General features: G+C 51.6%; 2 protein-coding genes, 1 long non-coding RNA gene and 1 pseudogene across 5 annotated transcripts in view; 2 read left to right on the top strand and 2 right to left on the bottom strand.

The window, feature by feature from the left end:
• The window catches only part of ATP1A3 (ATPase Na+/K+ transporting subunit alpha 3), a 29,477-nt gene extending 28,934 nt beyond the window's left edge, over nucleotides 1-543 (bottom strand). For both annotated transcript variants that reach the window (XM_025366197.1, XM_025366199.1), the window contains exon 1: nucleotides 338-543. In XM_025366197.1, the coding sequence (XP_025221982.1) occupies nucleotides 338-343 (6 nt within the window). In that variant the 5' untranslated portion in view covers nucleotides 344-543. The remainder of the gene's footprint in view (nucleotides 1-337) is intronic.
• A 4,015-nt stretch (nucleotides 544-4,558) lies between these two features.
• GRIK5 (glutamate ionotropic receptor kainate type subunit 5) overlaps nucleotides 4,559-25,348 on the bottom strand; it is a 77,407-nt gene continuing 56,617 nt past the window's right edge. The window contains exons 16-20 of the mRNA XM_025366192.1: nucleotides 13,271-13,436; nucleotides 12,362-12,587; nucleotides 9,962-10,090; nucleotides 9,740-9,861; nucleotides 4,559-5,542 (exon numbers count right to left, since the gene is read on the bottom strand). Of these exons, the coding sequence (XP_025221977.1) occupies nucleotides 5,114-5,542; nucleotides 9,740-9,861; nucleotides 9,962-10,090; nucleotides 12,362-12,587; nucleotides 13,271-13,436 (1,072 nt within the window). The 3' untranslated portion in view covers nucleotides 4,559-5,113. The remainder of the gene's footprint in view (nucleotides 5,543-9,739; nucleotides 9,862-9,961; nucleotides 10,091-12,361; nucleotides 12,588-13,270; nucleotides 13,437-25,348) is intronic.
• On the top strand, nucleotides 8,373-11,542 carry LOC112612149. The gene is made up of 2 exons (XR_003116821.1): nucleotides 8,373-9,093; nucleotides 9,173-11,542. It is a non-coding gene; the product is annotated as an uncharacterized LOC112612149 (long non-coding RNA).
• On the top strand, nucleotides 14,379-15,621 carry LOC112612144 (annotated as a pseudogene). The gene has a single exon (XR_003116817.1). The product of XR_003116817.1 is annotated as a deoxynucleotidyltransferase terminal-interacting protein 2 pseudogene (transcript).

The raw sequence follows: 25,348 nt of genomic DNA, 5'->3' as shown, positions 1-25,348 counted from the left end.
ACCGAGCCAGCAGCTCTCATACACACATGCAACCGTGCACATGCAACCGCACAAGGTCAGGCGGAGATGCTGAGGGCTGGCCCACGACCTCGCTGATCCCCGCACACAAAGCCATGTCAACGTGCGCCACAGACCCCCCGCCGCCCCCTGCGGCCCCGCGCACACATTCGCAGCAGCCCCACGACCACATGCATTGGCCGGGTCAGCCGGCTTCCCGGGTCTCGCAGGCCTGGCCCCGGAGGGCAGGGGTTCCGGCGCCCCCGCCCCCCGCGCACACCCAATGTCACCGGCCCCACAATGTCACACGGAAGCGGCGCCCAGCCGGCCCAGCACCTACCCCCATCTTGGCGGCTCCGCTGGGAGAGAGCCGGGCGGGCGGGGCGGGGGCCTCTGGGAGGGCTCAGGCGCAGGCTTGGGCTGGGGGCCTCTGCAGCGCCCGCGCCTCGGTCGGTGCGCGCGTCCGTCCGTCCGTCCGTTGGTCCCACCGCACAGAGGCTGCGGCGGCCGCCGCCTCCGCCTCCTCATATGCCCGCGTCCACGGGAGGGGGGCGGCGCTGGCCAATCAGGGGCGCCGCCGTGCAGACGGACGGCCGGCGGCCCCACCCCCGGTACTGCAGCTGTCCTCCCCCTGGGCTCCGCAAAGTGGCGGCGCGGCCGCGAAAGAGGAGCGCTGCGGGGGTGGGGGGATTCCCGGAGACCCCCGCAATAGGGGACCTGGAGACCCCCTCAATACGGGGTAGGGCCTCCAAGGAGGGGCGCTCAGGGAAAGAGAACCCCGGAAATCCTCTCATTGTGGGGGTGTGCCACCACCGAGAAGGGTACGCTGTGGGGGGGCGGGTGGTGACACGGGGTGGGAGGAAAGCCCGGTGAATCACTGCAGTGTGGCACCAGGGCCCCTGGAGACGGTGGGGGGTGGTGCTGTTCAGGGAGCGGGCCCTGCAGGAGGTGAAGTTGGAGGGGAACACAAGAGAGCAAGAAAGGCAATTGAGGAGGGGAGATGGGGGGAGGAGCCCGGAGATTCCTTCACTGTGGGTGCCCCCCCACTACGCCTGAGCTATCCAATGAGCCACAACCACACAGGGTATACGGGAGACACAACACGGTGGAGGATGGCCCCAGGAGACCCAGAAAATGCCCAGTGTCACAGTTACACAGGACCATCACACTCATAGCCCAGACGCTAGGGACATGCACACACCACAGGGTTGCACTCACATTCCATCACATGCCAGCATGTGCCCTCACACACACACCACCCCATCACACACAGAGTCTCAAACATATAGGAGTGAAACACACACAAGGCACACACCTTACACACCCATCATACCACAAGATAATCACAATCACAGTCACAAAGTGCTGTGCAGACTAACATGGACACTCCGAAAATCACAGACTCACACATCACACACTCTACCACACCTGACCTCCCACCATTTCACATAGAGACCCACACCGTGCAACCCAGAAACCAAAACACACCTGCACTCAGCACCATCACACACACACAGGCCTCACACTGCCTCCAGACACATTACATCAGCCTTTGTGGACATCGTTGCATGATCCCACAATGTTGTACACATCCTCACACACACTGCTCCCTAGTGTGTCTGGGCATGAGCAACAGCCCACAGTGCAAAATTGCCAATGCTAACTGTGAATGACAGACAAAAAGGTGCACACACTTACACACAGCACAATAATTCAAACACAAGTCACACGACACCCACACATCTCCCACACATACACACATCACGTTATTGCAGCACTATCGCAGACATCTTTGTTGCACCTCCAAACACACCCCAACGCCCTCACCCACAGGACACACAGCCGTCACAGTATATGTACACACACAGACGCGCAGCCGGCACCCACACCCCAGGCCTGCCGCCGACACACAACACCCCATCAGTCACCCCACTGGAGCCCAAGAAGTTGAGGCCTCCCCACTCACTCCAACACCACTTTGTTCTAGGAGGAACACCCCAGACTCCCCCTGGGGATGGTAGAAGAGGGAGAGACACAGAGAGCATTTGACCTTGTAGCTTTCTCAGAATGTGGGTATCCTCTCCACCTATGGGAAAGGAGATGTAGGAGACACAGGCAAGGGATGGGGAGTGAGCTTGGTGTGTGAGGGTGGGTGGGTGAAGGTTGAGGACCTGGTGCAAGGAAATGTGTGAAAGGCTGAAGGCCAGAGAGAGGTACAAAAACAGAGACAGAGATTCAGAGCCACAGCATATGAACAGAGATAGGGCCAGAGAGTGAATGGAGACTTTCTCCAGTGCCCAGAGCCCCATCCCAATCCTGTCCTCTGACCCGTCCCCATCTTTCTCGCTGTCCTTTGTTGCCATGGTAACAGGGAGGCTGCCTCTGCAGCAAAGGAGGTTGGGCCTGCAGACTGGGCTGTTGCCATGGAGACTGGGAAAGGGGGAGGAGCTACATCTTTTAACCCAGATGCCTCGCCCCCAGATGCCCCCTCCCCAACTCTGCCCTCTTCCTGGGGGAGGCAGAGCCTATCAACATATCCTCCGTTCCTTCTCTTGACACCTTGGCCTAGAGGCATGGGCCTGGACCATCGAGAATGGGATTGGGGAGATGGAGAAGCCTGGGGAGGTGGGAGAGGCCTGGATTCCAGGAGATTCTAGGCTCTCTCTACTCTTGCTCTCCAGCTGGGCTGGGGGAGGCCTCAAGTCCTTCCCATCCCACCTCAGACACAAGCTCACGTCCCCCCTCATGCACTCCCTCCTCAGGCACGAGCCTGATGAGACTGATGACTGTGCATCGTGCTCCCGGTGAGGATCTGCAGAAGTGGTGGGGGGGGGGGCGGTGAGGAGGAAAGACTGGGAAGGTCACAGGGATAAAGGGGGATAGGGGAGATAGATGTGAGAGGCGGAAGGAGAGACACAGGGGGAGAAACAGACAGGCAGCCCAGAATCAGAGACAGGCAGATACAGACAGATTGAAAAAGAGAAAGAGATTGGCAGATGCAGAGATGAGAACACGGAGACAGAGCAACGGAAGAGTTCAGTGAAGGTGACAGAGACAGAGGGAGGTAGAGAGCCAGGCAGAGACAGGCTTGGTAAACTAGGGAGACTCAGAGATAAAGGCCAGGGGGAGACTCTGAGCAGAAACCTGGTAGGGGATGGGGGACTCAGAAATGGGGGAGAGACCCCAGAGGGAACTGGCCTCGAGGCATTGGGACAGAGAAGGGGAGAAACCAAAAATGTCTGTAATCATGTTCTTCTAGTCACCTCGACAGACAGTCCGGCCCAAGGGCAGAAACATTGATTGGAGTGTGTAAGAGACAGATGCGAGACAACAAAGAGAGGCTGGTGCCCGCCCCCACACCTGTCCGAGGGGCACACAGGCAACCAGGGTCTGAGACGCAGAAGGGGACGGGTGGCACGGGGGGCGCTGTGTGTGGGGAGGGGTCTCCCGAGGTGTGGCCGGCCTGCCAGGACTGCGCAGGACAGGCAGGCCCTGGAGGACAGTCGGGAGCGCTGGGCTGAGGCTGGCCAACTGGGTGCTGAACGGACAGCTCCCAAGCCCCGGGCCGCCGCCCAGGGATGGGCCCAGCCTCGCTTTCTCTGGGACCCTTCCAGTCAGGTTTTCCTCTCCGTTCCAGCCCCCTCCAGGCTCCATTTAGTTTTTTATGGCTTCCTGTCTCTTGCCTCAATTCCAGGTGTCTCTTACCCTCCCGCTTCACCTCTGGTCTCAGCCCTCTATTCCTTCTCCACCTCACCCAGCCTCTCTCCCTGTCTCGCCGGCTCTGTGACCCCCAGCTCCCTCTCCCCATCCCTCTCCCGCCCACTCTGCCCGCTTCGTTGTCTCTCCCCATCTCTGTCTCTCGCCATCCCTCCATCTCTCCCTTTCTGCTCGGCCTCGTTTTGACTCTTGCTGTGTGACCTTCACTCGTCCTTCCTCAGCTGCAGTTTCCACAGAAACCTCCGGCGGGGCGAGGGAGGGCGGGGACAGAAGGCGGACCCACCTTTCTCCTGCGCCATCAGCCCTTCAGCCTCTCCCACCCCTGCCAGCCCGCCCACCCCCCAGTCTACTGGGATTTCTCACTTCCTCTCTTGGGGGCTGGGGAAGTACATTTTCAACAGAAACACGGGGGTCACAGTCACAGACAGTTGAAGATGGCCTCGCGGATACGTGCACACACGATCACAACGTCACTGAATCACCCCGGCCCAGGCACACACTCGCCACCCCAGGCACGGCCACACTCAACAGCTCACTGGCCCTCCCCTCCCCCAGCCCCATCTGCTTTCTTTCTGTGTCTCCGCTTCCGGTGTCTCCGCGTCTCCAGATCCCTGCATCTCTCCATCTGTCTCAGGGTCTCTGTCGCAGCCTCCCTCTGTCCTGAGAGAAGGTCAGTGGAGAGGGGCCAGGTGCTGGAACCCCGGCTGGCCTGCAGCCTGTAGGCAGGGCCGAGGGTGGAGAGAGCATAGAAGTAACCATCGAGGCTCACTCCGGTTCTCGGCAGGTGCCCCGGGGACCCAAGCCTCCAATGCCCTCACACCCCCAGGAAATGAGAGCCGGTATCCCCAGTTCTGGGGTTTTGTTCTTTTTTTTATTCCAACAGGGGCTGAGATGTGGCAAGGGGAGGGATGGGGGCCCAACTGACCCCCTCCCTGGGGGGGGTCTCATAGAAATTCCGAGGTTTCTCCCCCCAAAAAAGAGAGGAAGAGAAGAGTGGAGGGGCACCAGGGGACACCCATCTGTCCAGAGGCCCTCCCCACCTCCAGAAGCATGGGGGGCTGCGTCAAGTCTTGGGGAGCCTGAGCAGTTCCAGAATGGGGTCCTCCCCGCTGACTGCTTTCCGCTTCCCAGAGCGGCCCCCGAAGTCCCCAGCCCCTGGAGTCCTCGGTTCCTGCGCCCTTCTCGCCCGCGGCACCCTCTTGCGAGTCCACTGGGGGGCGCAGGCGGGCTCCAGAGCCGGGCCTCGGACTTCACCGGGAACTAAAGGCAAAATCGCGGCGTCCGGGGCGCCGGCGCACAAGTCCTGTCCCGCGCCCGCTGGGGGAGCGGGGACTGCTGGGGCCTGAGGCAGACCCCGTCCCTGCGGTCAGTTCGGGCGCCCGAACGGCCCCGCCCGTGGTCACTCGTGCTCCGCCAGCTCCCGGGAACCGGCGGGGCCAGGCCGCGGCCGGGGCGGGCTGGTGGCTTCGGTAGGGGCGCCCAGGCTACGTGGGGGCGCGCCGGCCCCCGAGGCCCGCAGCGCCTGGATGCGCCGGCACTCCTGGCAGACGCGCACGTGGGTGCAGGGGGTGGGGGCAGCGGGTCGGGCTCCGCTGGGGGGTCCCGGGTCGTCCAGGAGGCGCTGCGGGCCCCCGTGCGCGCCGCCCGCATCCCCGCCCGCGCCGGCCGAGTACAGCTTGCCATTGCTGAGGCGCATCTCGCGGACTGCGCGCAGCGACAGCAGGGCCCGGCTCGGGCCGCCCGGGCGCCGGCGCCGGCGGGAACGCGACGTCTTGCGGCAAGACACGGCGTGGCGCAGCTCCTGCAGCATCTCCTGGCACACCGACACCTGGGGGCGGCGCGGGCGGTCACCGTCCCGGCGCAGTCCGCCTCCCGCCTCCCCCAGCTCCTCTCCACACCCCACTCCTCCTCCTCCTTTCCTCGGCCGGGTCTTTCTTCCTTCTGCCCTCGCTTCCCTTCCCACTTCTCTTCCCTTTATCCCCCCCGTGTTTTCTGCCTCCCCTCTCCACCTCTCCCTTCCTGTCTCCCCACTTATCTCCAATGTCTCCATTCTTCTCTGAGTTTGTTCCTGAATCTGCCCTTCACCTTCCACCTACGCTCCTCTCTTTCCTCTGGACTTTTCACTCTAAATTTTCTCCAGTTCTTCCCTCCTGATTTCCCATCCTCTGCCCCCATCCATGCGTTCATTATTGCAAGGCATATTTACCCGTGGCCTGCTGTGTGCCCGTGGCACTATTCTGGGCACTGGGGATATATGGCAGAGAACGAAACAGACAGAAGTCCCAGCCTTCGTGGAGGTTATACTCAAGTGTGCAGACAGAAGATAACAAACATTCATGTAGTATGTTAGGCGCAATGAGTGCTTTGGAAAGAAAATCGGGAAGAGGCCTAAGGTGTATGGGTAGGGAGTGGTGATGAATTCTGAGACAGGGCAGTCAAGGAAGACCTCACTGAGAGAAGGATCCTTAAATAAAGACAGGGTGAGCCACGTGGAGACCTGGGACGCCAGCATGCTGGACAGATAACCAGGCAGGGCTGGAGTGCCCAGGTGGGAGCGACTTGGCACGTCTGAGGCACTGCAAGCCGGTCAGCCTGGCTGGAGGGGGGCGTGCACAGGGAAGACAGGGAAATGAGGTCAAAGGCGGCTGGCTCTGCTAAGGCCCATAAACCATTGGAAGGATTTTTGGCTTTCATTCTGACAATCAGAATGGAAGAGTCAGATGGGAGCCACTGGAGAACTTTAGATACAGGACTGCTGTGTTTTCACAGGATCACTCTGGAGCTGTGTTGAGAACAGATTGTAGGGAGGCCAAGGGTAAGAGCAGGGAGTCCATGGAGGAAGCTATGACAATAACTCGGGCAGGAGATGGGGGTGGCTGGACCAGAGTGACCTGAGAAGGGGCTGGATTCTAGACATATTCTGAAGGTGAAGCCAATAGGATCTGCTAAGAGATCAGATACGGGGCATGGAAGAGAGGGAATAGTGAAACAAAAGTCCAATATTTTGGCCTGAGCAACTGGAAGGACCAAGTTGCCTCACGGGTGGGCAGAAGCCCAATATTGGACACATTGCATCACGTGCACACCTATCAGACATCCAAGTGGAGATGCCAAGTGTGGAGCTGAAGTTGCAGACCTTGGCTTCAGGGGAGACACATATTTGTGGGTTAAGGCAGGCAGCCCTCAAGATCCCACCTCCTGCATCCATACCCCTGTGTAATCCCCTCTGACAGCGTATCAGAGCTGGTCTGTGTGACCAACAGAATTAGGCTTGGCAATTGCACATTCTGTTCCACCTTGCTCTCTCTGATTACTCGCCCTGGGGGATCTCAGCTGCCCCATGGTATGAAGACACTCAAACAGTCCTTGGAGAGGCCCTTGCTTGAGGAACCGAGGCCTCCTGCCAACTGCCATGTGAGTGTATTCATCGTGTTTTTTATTTTCTGTATCTTAGGATGTTTTGACACTTTAAACATCTTGCAGGCTGGGGAGAGACTACCCCTCCCAGAACTAGCCAAGCCTTAGAGATAGCAGAGGGCTCAGCTGCCTTTCATGTGCAAACCAACCAATCCTGAGTCTATACCCCCAACCTCCCCTTTTACCTAACTCTCACATACCAAGCCAATATTCTTCCTGCCCTAAATGAACCCAGGGGCCAGGTACCAGATAACTAGGGCCAGCCCCTATAGCCCAGAGTCCACTGACATTATTCAAACTGGTCAGTTGTAAGCTGTTTCCCCTGCCCTGCCTTGGCTTTCCCGAGGAAACCCCAATAAAGGGTGTGGGGCTGCTGGCTCCTGCTTCTAGTGTTTCCCTTGTGCCCCCTTCTCCTGGGAAATGTTAAGGAATAAAAATCATTTTTCTTTCTTTTTCTTTTTGAGACAGTCTCACTCTGTTGCCCAGGCTGGAGGCAGTGATGCGATCTCGACTCACTGCAACCTCCGCCTCCCAGATTTAAGTAATTCTCCTGTCTCAGCCTCCTGAGTAGTTGGGACTATAGGTGTGCACCACCATGCCTGGCTAATTTTTGTATTTTTAGTAGAGACAAGGTTTCACCATGTTGGCCATGCTGGTCTTGAACTCCTGGCCTCAGGCGATATGCCCTCCCAAAGTGCTTGGATTACAGGCATGAGCCACCATACCTGGGCAAAAATCATCTTTCGATGAAATTGGTCTCTCCATGTTGTCACTTGGCTACTTCCAGAAACTAAAATCCCATGGGGACATTTGGGACAGTGAGCCATCTTAGAAGGGAACCCTCCACCCCTTGTTGAGCCTTCAGACCACAGCAGTCTGGTCAAAAAACATGACTATGATCTCACCAGAGACCCACGGCAGCCAGAAACATTCAACTAAGCTGCTCCCAGGCTCTGGACCCACAGAAACTGTGAACCAATGGAAGCTGGCTTTTTAAAGCTGTTAAGGTCATTTTTATGATAGCAATAAATAACTAACACAAGAGTCACCAGCACATAGTGGGTCTTAAGAGCCATTTGGCTGGTGGGATCACCGAAGGAGTAGAGAAAGACCGAGAAGAGAAGCAGTATAAGGACTGAGCCCTGGAGCCCCACAACAGAGGCTGGGGAGAAAGAGAAACCCAACGAGGGAGTCTGGGAAGGAGTGACCAGAGAGGTGGGAGAAGGGGAAGAAGGGGCTTTGAGGACTGAGAGTGACTGGCTGTGCCGAAGCCCATTGCTACCTCATATAGATGAGGCCTGAGACCGGGAATTTCAGACGTGGAAGTTGTTGGTGACAAGAGTGGCTTCAGTGGAGTGGCAGGGACAGATGCCAGACTGGAGTGGGGGCAAGAGGAAATGGGAGGAAAGAAGAAACTGGAAACATCAGGGAGACCCCCACTGCTGCCAAGGCTGTAAAGAGAAGGGGAGAAAGTGGGTGGTGGCTGGGAGGGAAAGTGAGGTCGGGAGAGGGTTTCTTTAAGACTGGAGAAATGACAGCACATTTGTATGTCGGTGGCCTGAATCCAATAAACAGAGGATAACTGATGCTGCAGGAGGAAAGGAGAGACTTGCTGGAGGGATGTCCTTGGGAAGGCAACCTGGACACAGGTGGAGGGCACCTTTACTAGCAGCATGGACAGCTCCTTCAGAGGAGTCCTCGAGCCAAGTGCAGAACACTGGCAGGCAGCTGGATGCAGAGCCAGGGTCTGGGGAGTAGATGTAAGGTCAGCCGCTGGATGTGAGGAGGGGATGAAGGGCTGGAGGCTGACAGAGAGAGGGGAAGTGGGGAACCAGCAGTCCAGGGGTGCAAGAGCACGAATGGGTCTGAAAATGCAGGGGTGTGGCTGGGCAGCCCCCAGGGACACGGAAGCAGCCCTCCTGAACACGGTGTAGGACCAGACCAGGGCTATGTCCCCTTCAGGTTCCATCGTCTACTGTTTCCTCATCTGTTTCTCCTCTTCTTTTTTTTTTTTTTTTTTTTTTTTTAATTTGAGACGGAGTTTCCCTCTGTCACCCAGGCTGGAGTGCAGTGGCACGATCTCAGCTTACTTCAGTCTCCACCTCCCGGGTTCGAGCGATCCTCCCACCTCAGCCTCCCGAGTAGCTGGGATTACAGGTGTGTGCCACCACGCCCAGCTAATTTTTGTATTTTTAGTAGAGATGGGGTTTCACCATGTTGGCCAGGCTGATCTTGAACTCCTGACCTCAGGTGATCTACCCGCCTCAGCCTCCCAAAGTGCTGGGATTACAGGCGTGAGTCACTGCACCCGGCCCTGTTTCTTCTCTTATTTCTTCTTGCTTTTCTGCCTCTGTGGCTCCCCACATCCTGTCCCTCACCTCCTCTCCCTGCATCCTCATCATTCCCTGTACCTACTTTCCCTCCTGTTCTTCCTCACGCGCTGATTCTCTGGCCCCATCAGCTCTCTTACTTCCCCACCTCCTGCATTCCTCCGCCCTTCTCACGATCCCCACCACCCTCCACGTATGGCTCCCAATGCCACGATCTTCACGCACCTCAGCCCCTGGGGGTCCCTGTTCCTGCCCATCCCCGCCCCTAGCCTCCTCACCTCCTCGGACTCTGCTGACCTCCGTGTGGACCATATGAATTCCATGACCGCCACGAAGACAGCAATGATGAGGCCACAGATGAGTACGACAAAAATGCCACCAATGTTCTCCATGCCCAAACCTGGGGGGCAAAGGGAGTTGGGGAGTCATGGAGTCGGGGCCGTGTGGGAAGGGGGCTGGGAGGGGGCTGTGGGAAGGGGACACCACACGCAGAAGCTGACCTTTAGCTCGATGGTCCTCCTCCTTGGGGCACCGGCCCCCCTCCCACCATTTGCGCTTCAGGATCTCCAGCCGGTTGTTCTCCTGAAGCTGCAGGATGGCCAGTGTGATCTCATCCCGGAATGGGGAGCCTGGGCGGGCACATGAGGGGCTGGACCAGCCATCGGAGCCCCGCAGCCCTGCCCGCCCCAAACCCCAAACTGTTCCCTCACCACAGCCTTCCCCCGCTTCCACCACGTGCCCGGGGTCTTCCCTGTGGCCTCCCCTCACCCACCCCCACCCTGCCCAGTCTCCTCTCAACACAGCAGCCAGAGAGACAGTGTTAGGAAGAGTCATAGGCCACGCCTTTCCTGTGCTCAGGACTCTCCGTGGCTTCCTGTTGCAAGCTCCTCCCCTCAGCCACTCTCAGACACCCTCATCCCCACGGCTCTCAGCTCCAGCCCCACCAGCCTCCTGGATGCTCCCCAAATCCATCACACACAGTCCTGTCTTAGGACCTCTGCCTCTGCCTGGAATGTTCCTCTCCGCACTTCATCCAGGTCTCTGCCCACATGCTGGCTCCCCAGGGAGTCTATTCTGACGACTTTATTTAAAATGGCACCAAGTGCCCCACTCCCTGTCAGTGTCTTCCCCTTAATTTACTTTGGAGCAGCTGTTACCACCTAACACTGTATTATATGGCTATGTGTTTATCATCTGTCATCTGCAGCCCCGTCAGGGTATCACAGCATCCATTGCGGGACTTGGTATGCAGTAGGACACCAGACGAATCCCCATCCACACTTCTCCCTGGACTACCTCTCCTCCCCACCCTCAAGTCCTGCCCTTAAGCTATCCTTGGGTTTCAACACCTCACACACCCTATTCTATACTTATTTCTTCATTGACTAAGATACTTCCTGACCATCTACCACAGAATCAGAGACATGGGTAGGTGAAGGTGATTAATATCTACCAGGCACCAACTGTGTGCCAGACCCTGGGTTTACTCAGGTCTTATGATGATCCTGTGGGGCAGGTATTCCCACCTGAGGCAAGTGTTTCTGAATGAGGAAAGCGATACACTTGCTTAAGGCTGTGCGCTGGGTCAGGGAGGAAACTGGGATTTCTTTTTTTTTTTTTTTGAGACAGAGTCTCACTTGGTTACCCAGGCTTGCATACAGTGGCATGATCATTGTTCACTGCCACCTCCACTTCCTGGGCTCAAGTGATCCTCCTACCTCAGCCTGTAGCTGAGACTACAGGTGCATACCACACTTGGCTAATTTTTTAATTTTTTGTAGAGACAGGGTCTTGCTATGTTGCCCATGCTGGTCTCAAACTCTTAGGCTCAAGTGATCCTTCTGTCTTGGCCTCCCAAAGCACTGGAATTATAGGCATAAATCACAGTGACCAGACGGAACTGGGATTTGAATCCAGGTCGGTGTGACTCCTGGGCCTGTCCTCCAAGCACTAACCTACACTGCTTCCCTGGCACCGACTCACCTACAAAACTGCTAAGATCTGGGGCAATTTGCTATGCAGTAATAGATAACTAATACAGGTGTCATCAGTACGTGGATGATTTTAAAAGTCAAAATGCCAAAATTTGATGACAATTTGGTCATGATTTCTAGCACTGAGTCCTGGAAAAACATGTTCTGGGCCACGCGACGTGGCTCATGTCTGTAATCCCAACACCTTGGGAGGCTGAGGCGGGCGGATTACCTGAGGTCAGGAGGTTGAGACCAGCCTAGCCAACATAGTGAAACCCCGTCTCTACTAAAAATACAAAAATTAGCTGGGCGTGGTGGCGGGGGCCTGTAATCCCAGCTACTTGGGAGGCTGAGGCAGGAGAATGGTGTGAACCCAGGAAGCAGAGCTTGTAGTGAGCCGAGATCGTGCCACTGCACTCCAGCCTGGGTGACAGAGCAAGACTCCGTCTCAAAAAAAAACAAAAAAAAAAGTGTCCTGAAATGTAAATAGGCAATACAAGTCTCCCTACCAGATCCCTCCATCCTTCCCATCCATCTTACAAGCATTTTTCAAGCACCTGCTCTGAGCCAGGCTATAGGTTTTATGCAGGAAATAGGAAACAAATAAGACCAGGTCCTCACTCCCTCAAGGGGCCCTTGAGGGAAGACAGCAAGCCCCACCACCCACATATACTGAATTGTACACACAGTCTCACTGAATTCTCCCAATAGCTCTGCGAGGGCTGGATTGCTGCTAGGCCTGGTTTTGTAGGTTGGGGGCACAAAGGCTCAGGATGGTGGTGTCACCTGTCCAAGACCATACAGCCAGGAGGCCACATGCAACACACCCAGCCTGCCTCGGGGGTGCCTGGCCCGGTCCTGGGCCTGCTCACAGGTGGTTTCGGATGCCCATGGCCCCGCTGTGTTCCACACCACGCTGTGCCGTACCCAGCGGCATGCCGATGCCGTAGCCCTTGGTGTCGAGGAGTCCCCCAATCTGGGTGAGGTTGCAGTTGAGGCGCCGGTGGTACTCATTCATGGTGGACTCGAGCAGGAAGGCATAGCGGGAGTTGAGGACGCGGGCGATGCCCTCTTCTGTGCTCTTGACGAACACGCTGGGCTGCTTCGACTGCATGTAGTTCCACATGCGCTGGTACGTTTGGTACCGTGAATTCTGCACAGGGGAAGACAGGGGAGGGTCTTTCCAGCCGCTTCCTTTCCCCGAGCCCTTCCCGTCCTCCAGGAAGTCTCCCTCAACCCAGGAGAGTTCAAGGTGATCAAAGGAAGACAGAAAGAGCCAAAGCAGAGGAGAGAGATGAGATGGACAAACTGTCCAGGCCAGGTCCAAGGCATCCCCACAGCCACTGTGCCCACCACCCATCTGGGGGTCCGGTGAGTGCACCTCCACCTCCTCCCCCTTAATCCTCCAGCCAGTGACCCCTGCCCAACTCAGGCCTCCTTTAGACCACTAGGACCTCCCTGCCAAGCTTGCTTTCCTTTTCTTTGTTTCCCACCACCCCAAAATAAAAAGGATCAAGCACTTTTCACCTTGAAGGGCCTTCCCTTCTCTCTGTCAGCCCATATTTCTGGTCCCGACACTTCCAGCAGCCTCCTTGATCCCATTTGGCCCATATGACATTGACATTTGATACCACATATGCCTCCCTGCCCTCATTCCCCAGTTCCCTAGCCAGCCAGCTGTGATCCCCATGACAGAACGTTTTCTGCTCCCCAGCCTCCAAAGCTGCTACTGACAGTCAGTCCCTCTGACCCAGGAGACCCTGCCCAGACCTATCCTGAGCTGCTTTGCATGGCAGGGATCCCAATACCATGCCCAAGAGGTTCTGGTAGCCCCACCTGGAAGAAGGTCATGGTGGAGCCAGCATGGATGGTGCCGTACTCGATGTTGGTCTGATCTGCCAGGTCATCGGCCGACTCCACAGGCACCTCCATGCGCTGCACGGTGAGGAAGGCGGCCAGGTTGGCCGTGTAGGAGGAGATGATGATCAAGGTGAAGGCCCACCTGAGAAGTGGGAGGGGTGAGCCATGGGCTGGAGCCACCCCTGCCACCCTGCCCCCGTGGCCATGCCCCCCATTGGTGGTGCCCCTCCCAAGTGACCCCAGCATCCAGAAGGCTCAGTGATTGCTGGATGCAGAAGCAGGGAGTGTGGATTCTGAAGCCAGACTCCCTGGTTGTAAATATTGCATCTGGAGATTTCTGCTTCCAGATATAAAAGAGTAAGATGGTTTGGAAATACCTTCCCACCATAAACAGCTAAAGAGCTGGATAGAATACATGAAACTTTTTTTGTTTGTTTGTTTGTTTTGAGACGGAGTCTCGCTCTGTCGCCCAGGCTGGAGTGCAGTGGTGCGATCTTGGCTCACTGCAAGCTCCGCCTCCCGGGTTCACGCCATTCTCCTGCCTCAGCCTCCTGAGTAGCTGGGACTACAGGCGCCCACCACCACGCCCAGCTAATTTTTTGTAGTTTTCAGTAGAGATGGGGTTTCACCGTGTTAGCCAGGCTGGTCTTGATCTCCTGACCTTGTGATCCGCCTGCCTTGGCCTCCCAAAGTGCTGGGATTACAGGCATGAGCCACTGTGCCCGGCCTGTTTTGTTTTTTTGGTTTGTTTTTTGTTTTTTGTTTTTGTTTTTTTGAGACGGAGTCTTGCTCTGTCACCCAGGCTGGAGTGCAGTGGCACAATCTCAGCTCACTGCAAGCTCTGCCTCCTAGGTTCACACCATTCTCCTGCCTCAGCCTCCTGAGTAGCTGGGATTACAGGTGCCCTCCATCACGCCCGGCTAATTTTTGTATTTTTAGCAGAGACGGGGTTTCGCCATGTTGGCCAGGCTGGTCTCAAACTCCTGACCTCAGGTGATCCACCTGCCTCAGCCTCCTAAAGTGCTGGGATTACAAGCGTGAGCGACCATGCCCGACCAGGAAACTATTTAAAGACATATTATTAGTTCTCAGCAGTGATGAAAGCCAACAGTCTGAAAACAGTGAGAATGAAGAGGATACTTTATGTTTTGTTGAAAATAGTGGCCAAAGGGAGTCATTAAGTGGAGACACAGGAAGTCTGTCATGTGACAATGCATTGTTTGTAATTGACACAACTCCTGGAATGAGTGCTGATAAAAATTTTTACTTGGAAGAGGAAGACAAAGCAAGTGAGGTTGCCACTGAGGAAGAAAAAGAAGAGGAAGAGGGTGAAAAAAGTGAAGAAGATTCATCAGACCATGACGAAAATGAAGATGAGTGTAGTGATGAAGAAGACTTACTAAATAGCACAAAGGCTAAACTTCTAAAGCTGACAAGCAGCAGCATAGACCCTGGTCTGAGTATCAAGCAGTTGGGTGGTTTGTATATTAATTTCAATGCAGATAAACTACAGTCTAACAAGAGAACCCTAACACAGATCAAGGAGAAAAATAAAAATGAGCTTCTGCAGAAAGCTGTCATTACACCTGATTTTGAAAAAAACCACTGTGTTCCACCATATAGTGAATCAAAGTATGAACTTCAGAAAAAACGCAGAGAAGAATGACAAAAAACAGCAGGGGATAGCTGGTTTGGTATGAAAGCTCCAGAAATGACAAATGAACTGAAAAATGATCTCAAAGCACTGAAGATGAGAGCCAGCATGGACCCAAAGATTTTACAAGAAAAATGATAGAGATGGCTTCCCCAAGTACTTCCAGATTGGAACCATTGTTGACAATCCAGCTGATTTCTACCATTCACGAATTCCCAAGAAGCAAAGGAAAAGAACTATTGTGGAAGAACTGCTGGCTGATTCTGAGTTCAGAAGATACAGCCGAAGGAAGTACTTAGAGATCATGGCTGAAAAAGCAGCAAATGCAGCAGGAAAAAAGTTCCGAAAGAAGAAGAAATTTCGCAATTAAGATTTACCAAGCAAACTGCCACATTTTATATCGCCCCTTTATTTACTTATTAAAAGCGTTTTGAAAACTAACACCATCATCTAAATTAATTTACCGTAGACTGGCCCTGTTCGTACAGGAATTTCTATTTGGAAAAAGTTGATTTGAGAATTGATTACATGCCCTTAGAAAATAGGGGTGTCTAAAAGACCCACCCTGGTGTAGACTCTTTAAGGGAAAAAAGGAAAAAGAATCTCAACCATTTTAAGATAACTGATGGTTTGTAAAGTTTTCAATGCTTAAAGAAAATTGAAAAGATAGGATAAGTTTGCTAACATGTTCAAAGAACTTTATAAAAATGATCAAAGATATATAAACATTATTGTAATTTTAAAAAATAAAAATAAAGACATAGGACAACAGACATTGTAGAACTGTGATTCCTGAGAAGAGAAACAAAATGAGTCTTATCATTGTCCAGGCTGTTTGGCTGGATTTAATTTATAGGAAGGGAAGCCCAAACAGCCCAGCAATCCTGCTGAGTTGCAGAGATGGAGACTGGCGATCAGGCAGGCCAAGATGGCTGGAATCTGGGGGACAGAGTGCCTGAGAGGAGGGAGCTGTGAAGAGAGAGAGGGTTCAGAAACCGGTGGTCCCCTTGAGTCTTTGACTGAATATCAATCTGTGCATGCATGGGGTGAAACTCTGTGGGGCTGGACAAGAGCAACTTTCAAGGAGAGAATAATTCTTTTTTTTTTTTTTTTTTTTTTTTGAGACGGAGTCTTGCTCTGCCGCCCAGGCTGGAGTACAGTGGCCGGATCTCAGCTCACTGCAAGCTCCGCCTCCCGGGTTCACGCCATTCTCCTGCCTCAGCCTCCCGAGTAGCTGGGACTACAGGCGCCTGCCACCTCGCCCGGCTAGTTTTTTGTATTTTTAGTAGAGACGGGGTTTCACCGTGTTAGCCAGGATGGTCTCGATCTCCTGACCTCGTGATCCGCCCATCTCGGCCTCCCAAAGTGCTGGGATTACAGGCTTGAGCCACCGCGCCCGGCCGAGAATAATTCTTAAGAGTTCACACAGGGCTGAGAGCCTTTTGAGTTCCCTCCAGCCAGAGTAGAAAGATTTCACTGAATACATGAGACATTCAGTAGAGACCCAAAAGTGTAACATACTAGAAATAGGATTAAGTTAGCCCTAGAATAAAGGCAATGCTAAAGTTGTCCTAAAAGAGTTTAAAAACAGGCCTAGAAGGATCAAAGTAATTCACAAGTAACTTAACTAGATTCCAGGAAAAGTCTCTAATACCCTTTAGAGAAATATATTCAGCAATGTAAACAATGTCTGTTATGTAATTTTTCTTTTTTGAGATGGAGTCTCACTCTGTTGCCCAGGCTGGAGTGCAGTGGCACGATCTCAGCTCACTGCAACCTCCGCCTTCCAGGTTCAAGCGATTCTCCTGCTTCAGCTTCCTGAATAGTTGGGATTACAGGCACTTGCCAGCACACTTGGCTAATGTTTGTATTTTTAGCAGAAATGGGGTTTCACCATGTTGGCAGGTTGGCCTTGAACTCCTGACCTCGGGTGATCTACCCGCCTCGGCCGCCCAAGGTGCTGGGATTACAGGCATGAGCCACCAAGCTTGGCCTATTATGTAATTTTGTTTGTTTGTTTGTTTTGAGATGGAGTCTCGCTCTGTCACCCAGGCTGGAGTGCAGTGGCGCGATCTCGGCTCACTGCAAGCTCCGCCTCCTGGGTTCACGCCATTCTCCTGCCTCAGCCTCCCATGTAGCTGGGACTACAGGCGCCTGCCACCACGCCCAGCTAATTTTTTGTGTTTTTAGTAGAGACGGGGTTTCACTGTGTTAGCCAGGATGGTCTCGATCTCCTGACCTTGTGATCCGCCCATCTCGGCCTCCCAAAGTGCTGGGATTACAGGCATGAGCCACCGCACCCAGCCTATTATGTAATTTTTTTAAAAAAAAGACCAGGTTGGGCATGGTGGCTCACACCTGTAATCCCAGCATTTTAGGAGGCCGAGGTGGGCGGATTGCTTGAGGCCAGGAGTTCAAGGACAACCTGGTCAACATGGCAATACCCCGTCTCTACTAAAAATACAAAAATTAGCTGGGTGTGATAGTGCACGCCTGTGATCCCAGCTACTTGGGAGGCAGAGGCATGAGAATCGCTGGAATCCAGGAGGTGGAGGTTGCAGTGAACCAAGATCACCACTGCACTCTGGCCTGGGCCACAAAGCAAGACTCATGTCTCAAAAAAAAAAAAAAAAAGACCAGGTAAACAAAGGTGCAGGAAAATGTGACCTATAACCTATAACCAAGAGAAAAATCACTCAATTGAAACAGACCCAGAATTAACATAGATGATGATGGAATTAGCAGACAAGGACATGAAAACAGCTATTATAAATATGTTCAGAATGCTCAGGGGTCTAGAGAAAAACATGAACATAATGAAAGGAACAGAAGACATAAAAAAGAAGTGAACAGAACTTTTAGAGAATGAAATACACACATCTGAAAGAAAAATTTTACTGAAAGGGATTACACAGATTAGACACGGTAGCAGAAAAGCTGAGGGAATTTGGGCAGGCACCGTGGCTCATGCCTGTAATCCTAGCACACTGGGAGGCCGAGGCGGGAGCATCACTTGAGGCTGGGACTTTGAGATAAGCCTGGTCAACATAGCCAGACCCTGTCTCTACAAAAAAATAAAAAAATTAGACGGGTGTAGTGGTGCCTGCCTATAGTCCCAGCAACTTGGGAGGCTGAGGTGGGAGGATCACTTGAGGCCAGGAGTTTAAGGCTGCAGTGAGCCTGATCATCACTGCACTCTAGTCTGGATGACTGAGTGAGACCTTATCTTTAAAAAGACAAAAAAAAAAAAAATCCCAGCACTTTGGGAGGCCAAGGTGGGAGGATAAGCTGAGTTCAGGAGTTTGCGAACAGCCTGACTAACATGGCGAAAACCCGTCTCTACCAGAAATACAAAACTTAGCCAAGTGTGGTGGTGCATGCCTGTGATCCCAGTTACTCAGGAGGCTGAGGGAGGAGAATTGCCTGAACCTGGGAGGCGGAGGTTGCAGTAAGCTGAGATTGTGCCACCGTGCTCCAGCCTGGGCGATGGAGTAAGACTTTGTCTCAAAAAAAAAAAAAAAAAGAAAGAAAGAAAAAGAAAAAGAAAAGAACGGTGGCTCACGCCTGTAATCCTAGCACTTTGGGAGGCCGACGTGGATGGGTTGCCTGAGCTCAGGGGTTCTAGACCAGCCTGACCAACATGGAGAAACCCTGTCTCTACTAAAAATATAAAATTAGTCGGGCGTGGTGGTGCATGCCTGTAATCCCAGCTACTTGCGAGGTTGAGGCAGGAGAACCGCTTGAACCCAGGAGGTGGAGGATGCGGTGAGCTGAGATCACGCCACTGCACTCCAGCCTAGGCGACAAGAGTGGAAATCCATCTCAAAAAAAAAAAAAGATTAGAGAATTTGAAGACTGCAATAGAATCTATCCAAAATAAAGCACAGAAAGGAAAAAGTGACTGAAAATGAGCGCAGAGCCTCAATGGCAAAAAAATCTGATGAAGTAATGGCCTACAACTTTTCAAATTTGATGAAAACCATAAACTTGCAGATCTAAGCTCCATAAACCCCAGGTAGGCTAAACACACATATTTATAAAACGCACCAAGACACATTCTAATCAATTGCTGAAAACCAGCAATAAAGAGAAACATCTTAAAAGCAGCTAGAAGGGGGAAAACATATTACATTCAGATAATCAAAGATAACATGGGTGCCAGTCGACTTCTTGTCAGAGAGTGTGCAAGCCCAAAGACGATGCAACATGCTGAAAGAAAAATCAAAACAAGCTGTCAACCTAGAATTCCACAGCAGGCAAAAATATCCCTCAAAGAAGACACACTAACACATTTTTCATACAAAACCAAAGCTGGGAGAATTAATTGCCAGCAGACCTGCACAGCAAGAAATATTAAAGGAAGTTCTGCAGCTAAAAGAAACACACCACCAGATAGAAACGTGGATGTACCAGAAGGGGTGAAGGGTACCCTCTTCAAATGGTAGATTTGTGGGTAAATAAAAAAGATATATTCCTCACTTTCAAATTTCCTTATGAAGCATTTAGTGATTTTGTTTTGTTTCTGAGACAGGGTCTCGCTCTGGGGTGGAAAGACATGAACATAGCTCACTGTAGCCTCAGCCTCCTGGACCCAAGCAATTCTCCCACCTCAGCCTCCCACGTAGCTGGGACCACAGGCACGCATCACCATGCCTGGCTAATGTTTCTTATTTTTTTGTAGAGGTGAGGTCTCGCTATGTTGCCCAGGCTGGTGTTGGACTCCTGGGTTCAAGCAATCCTCCCACCTCAGCCTCCCAAAGTGTTAGGATTATAGGCGTGAGCGCTGCACCACACCAGCTGCATTTACTGTTTAACACACACACACACACATACACACAAACCTAATGTATTATGGGGTTCATAAGATATGCAGAGCTCAAAGGATGGGAGCGTGAGAGGAACATATGTTGTCAAGGTCTTATATCTTATGTGAAATGGTATAATGTTACTTGAAAATATTTTGTAATAAAGATGCATATTGTAAATCCAGAAAACCACTAAGAAAAATAGAACAAAGAAGCATAGTTAACAAGTCAAGAGTAGAGATAAACAGAATTTTTTTTTTTTTGAGACGGAGTCTTGCTTTGTCACCCAGGCTGGAGTGCAGTGGCTGGATCTCAGCTCACTGCAAGCTCCGCCTCCCAGGTTTACGCCATTCTCCTGCCTCAGCCTCCCGAGTAGCTGGGACTACAGACACCCGCCACCTCGCCCAGCTAGTTTTTTGTATTTTTTTAGTAGAGACGGGGTTTCACCAGGTTAGCCAGGATGGTCTCGATCTCCTGACCTTGTGATCCACCCGTCTTGGCCTCCCAAAGTGCTGGGATTACAGGCTTGAGCCACTGCGCCCGGCAACAGAATCTTAAAAATCCCAACAGGCCAGGCACAGTGGCTCATGCTGTAATTCCAGCACTTTGGGAGGCCAAGGTAGGCAAATTGCTTGAACTCAGGAGTTTGAGCAGCCTGAGCAATGAAGTGAGATCCCGTCTCTACAAAAAATAAAAAAATTAGCTGGGCATGGTAGAGCGCACGTATGGTCCTAGCTACACAGGAGGCTGAGGCAGGAGGATGGCTTGAGCCGAGGAGTTGTATTCGTGCCACTGCACTCCAGCCTGGGTGACAGAGTGAGACCCTGTCTCGAAAGAATAGAAAATAAAAAGTCCCACTAAACCCTCAAACATAGAAAAAGAGAAAAAGGGGAACAAAGAACAGATGGGACAAATAGCAGATTGGCAGATTTAAACCTAACCATATCAGTAATTACATTAAGGGTAAATGGTTTGAACCAAGGGTTGGCTAACTATGGCCCACAGGCCAAATCTGGCCTGCTGTCTATTTTTGTACAGCCCCATAAGCTAAGAATGGTTCTTACATATATATAGTATATGTATATGTACATACATATATACATATACGTATATATACACATATACATATACGTATATATACACATATACATATACTATATATATGTAAAAACCTATATGTATAATCACTCCAGCCTGGATGACAGAGCGAGACTTCATCTCCAAATCAGAGTCTCGCTCTGTTGCCCAGGCTGGAGTGCAGTAGCACGATCTCAGTTCACTGCAACCTCTGCCTCCCAGGTTCAAGCAATTCTCCTGCCTCAGCTTCCCAAGTAGCTGGGACTACAGGCACACACCACCACGCCAGGCTAATTTTTTGTATTTTGGTAGAGATGGGGTTTCACCTTGATGCCCAGGCTGGTCTAGAACCCCTGAGCTCAGGCAATCTGCCCGCGTTGGCCTCCCAAAGTGCTAGGATTACAGGCGTGAGCCACCACACCCAGCCGGTTTTCACATTTTTAAATGGTTAAAATGAAATCAAAAGAACAGGCTGGGTGCAGTGGCTCACACCTATAATCCCAGCACTTTGGGAGGCCAAGGTGGGTGGATTGCTTGGGCCCAGGAATTGAGACCAGCCTAGGCAACATGGCAAAACTCTATCTCTACAAAAAGCCAGATTTGGTGGCACGTGCCTGTGGTTCCAGCTACTCAAGAGGCTGAGGTGGGAGGATTCCTTAAACCTGGGAGGTTGAGGCTGCGGTGAGCCAAGATTGTACCACTGTATTCTAGCCTGGGCAACAGAGAGAGATCTTGCTTCAGAAAAAAAAAAAAAAAAAAAAAAACAGGAATATTTTATGACACATGACTTATATAAAATTCAAATTTCAGTGTCAGTATCCATAAATAAAGTTTTATTGGAACACAGCCACACTCATTCATTTAATGTATCATCTACAACAGCTTTTATACTACAATGGAAGACTGAGTAGCTGGAACAAAGACCATATGACAAACAAAGTCCAAAATATTTTACTTAGGGCCAGAGCAGTGGCTCATGCCTGTAATCCCAGCACTTTGGGAGGCCGAGGCAGGAAGATCGCTTGAGGCCCAGGAGTTCAAGACCAGCCTGGGCAACAAAGTAAGAACTCTCTCTACACACACACACACACACACACACACACACACACACACAAAAGTAATAATAATAATAATAAATTAGTCAGGCACATAGTCCTAGCTACTCAGTAGGCTGAGGCAGGAAGATCCCTTGAGCCCAGGAGTTTGAGGCTCTAGTGAGCTATAGTCACACTGCACTCCAGCCTGAAGACAGAGCAAGACCCTGTCTCTAAAAAAATAGGGATAAAGATAAAGATTTAAAAACATCTTTACTTAGAGAAAATATAAATGTTTGAGGTGATGGATTTCCCAATTACCCTGATCCCAGCATTTCAGGATGCTGAGGTGGGAAGACTGCTTGAGCCCAAGAGTTTGAGACCAGCCTGGGCAACATAGTGAGACTTCGTCTCTACCAAAAACAAAAAAATTTAGCCGGGTGTGGTGGTGCACACCTGTGATTGTGATTCCAGATACTCAGGAGGCTAAAGTGGGAGGGTCACTTGAGTCTGGGAGGTTGAGGCTGCAGTGACCTGTGATCACACTACTGCACGCCAGCCTGAGTGACAGAGCAAGACTCCATCTCAAAAAAAAAAAAAAAAAAAGTCACCTGTACTCCCAAAAATATGTACAACTATTGCATAGAAATAAAATTTAAAAGAAAAATTACTGGCCAGACATGGTGGCTCACGCCTGTAATCCCAGCACTTAAGGAGGCTGAGGCGAGTGGATTGCCTGAGCTCCAGAGTTTGAGACCAGCCTGGAAAACATGGTGAAATCCTGTCTCTACTAAAATACAAAAAATTAGCCAGGCATGCTGGCGTGCGCTTGTAGTCCCAGCTACTTGGGAGGCTAAGGCAGGAGAATTGCTTGAACCCAGGAGGCAGTGAGCTGAGATTGTGCCATTGCACTCCAGCCTAGGCGACAGATCAAGAGTTCATCTCCAAAAAAAAAAAATTTACCATCTGGCCCAATGCAGAAAAAGTTGGCCAAACCTTGCTCCAAGGCCTAAGCGTACATTGTTTATAAGAAACACACTTGGGGTGGGGCATGGCGGTTCATGCCTATAATCCCAGCACTTTGGGAGGCAGAGGCGGGTAGATCACTTGAGGTCAGGAGTTCAAGACCAGCCTCGCCAACATGGTGAAACCCTGCCTCTACTAAAAATATAAAAATTAGCTGGGTGTGGTGGCATGTACCTGTAATCCCAGCTACTCAGGATGGTGGCATGTACCTGTAGTCCCAGCTAGTCTGGAGGCTGAGGCAGGAGAACCACTTGAACCCAGGAAGTAGAGGTTGCAGTGAGCACTCCCCGATACTCACCACACACTTGGTCAGGTGTGGTGGCTCATAGCTGTAATCCCAGCACTTTGGGAGGCCAAGATGGGAGGATCACTTGAGCCCAGGAGTTCGTGACCTGCCTGGGCAACAAAGTGAGACCCTATCTCTATTTAAAAGAAAAGAAAAGGAATGCTCTTTAAATATAATAATCTAGATGGGTCGAGAGTAAACGAATGGGGAAAAGATATGCTATGCAAACATTAAGCATCAGAAAGGCAGAGTGCCTATATTAGTACCAAATAAAGTTAACTTCAGAACAAGGAATGTTACCAGGAATAAGGAGAGACATTATATAATGACACGCATCAATTCATCTAGAGGACATAACAGTCCTAAACATTTGTGTGCCTAATTACAAAGCTTCAAAATGCATAAGGCAAAAATGGATAGAATTGAAGAGAAATGGATAAATTTCCTGCAATTACAGGGTTAGATTTCAAAACTCCTCTCAATAACTGATGGAACAAGTAGAAAATCAGTAACGATAGAGAAAACTTGAATAACGTGATCAATCTACTGGCCCCAATTGACCCTTATAGAACACTGCACCCACCAACAGCAGAAACACATTCAATGCAACTCCACATAGAACATTTACCAGGACAGACCATATGCTGAGCTCTAAAGCAAGTCTCAATAAATTTAAAAGGATTAAAGTCCTCTAGAGAATGTTCTCTGACCATGATGGAGCTAAATTAGAAATCAATCATAGAAAGATCTCTGGAAAATCCCCAGATCCTGTCTCCATCACTGCCTTGCGTGTGACCTTGGAATTGTGCTGCAGCTTCCTCACCTGTGAAGTTAGTACAATTGTAGGCCCTTCCTCACTGGGTTTTGCGAAGAGTGACTGAGTTCATCTGGCACACAGCAAGTGCTATGCAAGTGTTTGCTCTCATTGTCTTGGTGACACAGGACCGGCCCGGGAGAACAGGCTCCCACCAGCCTGGCTGCAGGACCCCAGAGCAACCGCTTGTCTTACCGTGGCCCCCTCTGTCCTCCCTACTGGCAAGTAAGAATGGCCAGGGTCCCTGTAGGTCATATAGATCTGAGGGGCCTGAAGGCAGGAGATGCTGAAAAGGGCCTCCCAGACCTCCCACCCTCACATTCCCAGCACGTGATAATGAAAACAGCAGCTGTCCTCTGCAGAACACACGTGCAAAGTGCTACGCTAGGCACTGGGATGGGGATGGAGTGAGGGCTTGATAGAGAGAGATGAATTATACAGCCTCCTGCAAAATAAAACCAAAACCCCAAGGAACAAAGACCCAGGGTTTGACTTAGCCTCTCCAGAAACCAAGTCTCTCCAAACCCATCTTACTGGTCAATGCTGTCATTCATGCAAAACAAAACTGTTTGCCCAGGCGCAGTGGCTCACGCCTGTATCCCAGCACTTCAGAAGGCCGAGGCGGGTGGATCATCTGAGGTCAGGAGTTCAAGACCAGCCTGGCCAACGTGATGAAACCCCATCTCTACTAAAAATACAAAAAATTAGCCAGGCGTGGTGGCTGGCACCTGTAATCCCAGCTACTTGGGAGGCTGAGCCAGGAGAATCGCTTGAACCCGGAAGGTGGAGGTTGCAGTAAGCCGAGACGTCCCATTGCACTCTAGCTTGGGCAACAAGAGCAAAACTCCGTCTCAAAAATAAAAAAATAAAAACAAAACAAAACAACAACAACAAATATTACTCAGTGCCTAGTACACACCAGAAATGTACCTCTTGTTTTAATTGAGGGATGACTGGGTGTTGTTTTGTTTGGAACTTTGCTGAGAGCTGCTCACTGTTGGGGGAAATCATGTCTCTGACAGCAACTCCACTCAAACTGGAGACCCAAGTCAAGACCCTTGCACCAGCTGCATTAGCAAATCACGTTCACAGTGACTTGTATTTGCACAAACATACTTATTCATCAACTATTTCGATGTGTCAGATATCAAGTGGCAACATAATTCTGTTAAATTATCTTACTTCTCATCATGCCACTTACTCATTCTTTTTTTTTTTTTTTTTTTTTTTTGAGACGGAGTCTCGCTCTGTCGCCCAGGCTGGAGTGCAGTGGCCGGATCTCAGCTCACTGCAAGCTCCGCCTCCCTGGTTTACGCCATTCTCCTGCCTCAGCCTCCCGAGTAGCTGGGACTACAGGC

Source organism: Theropithecus gelada, chromosome 19, assembly GCF_003255815.1.
Source record: "Theropithecus gelada isolate Dixy chromosome 19, Tgel_1.0, whole genome shotgun sequence".
Taxonomy (NCBI): domain Eukaryota; kingdom Metazoa; phylum Chordata; class Mammalia; order Primates; family Cercopithecidae; genus Theropithecus; species Theropithecus gelada.
Note: the sequence above shows the minus strand (reverse complement) of the source record. Positions and strands in the feature narration are given on the sequence as shown.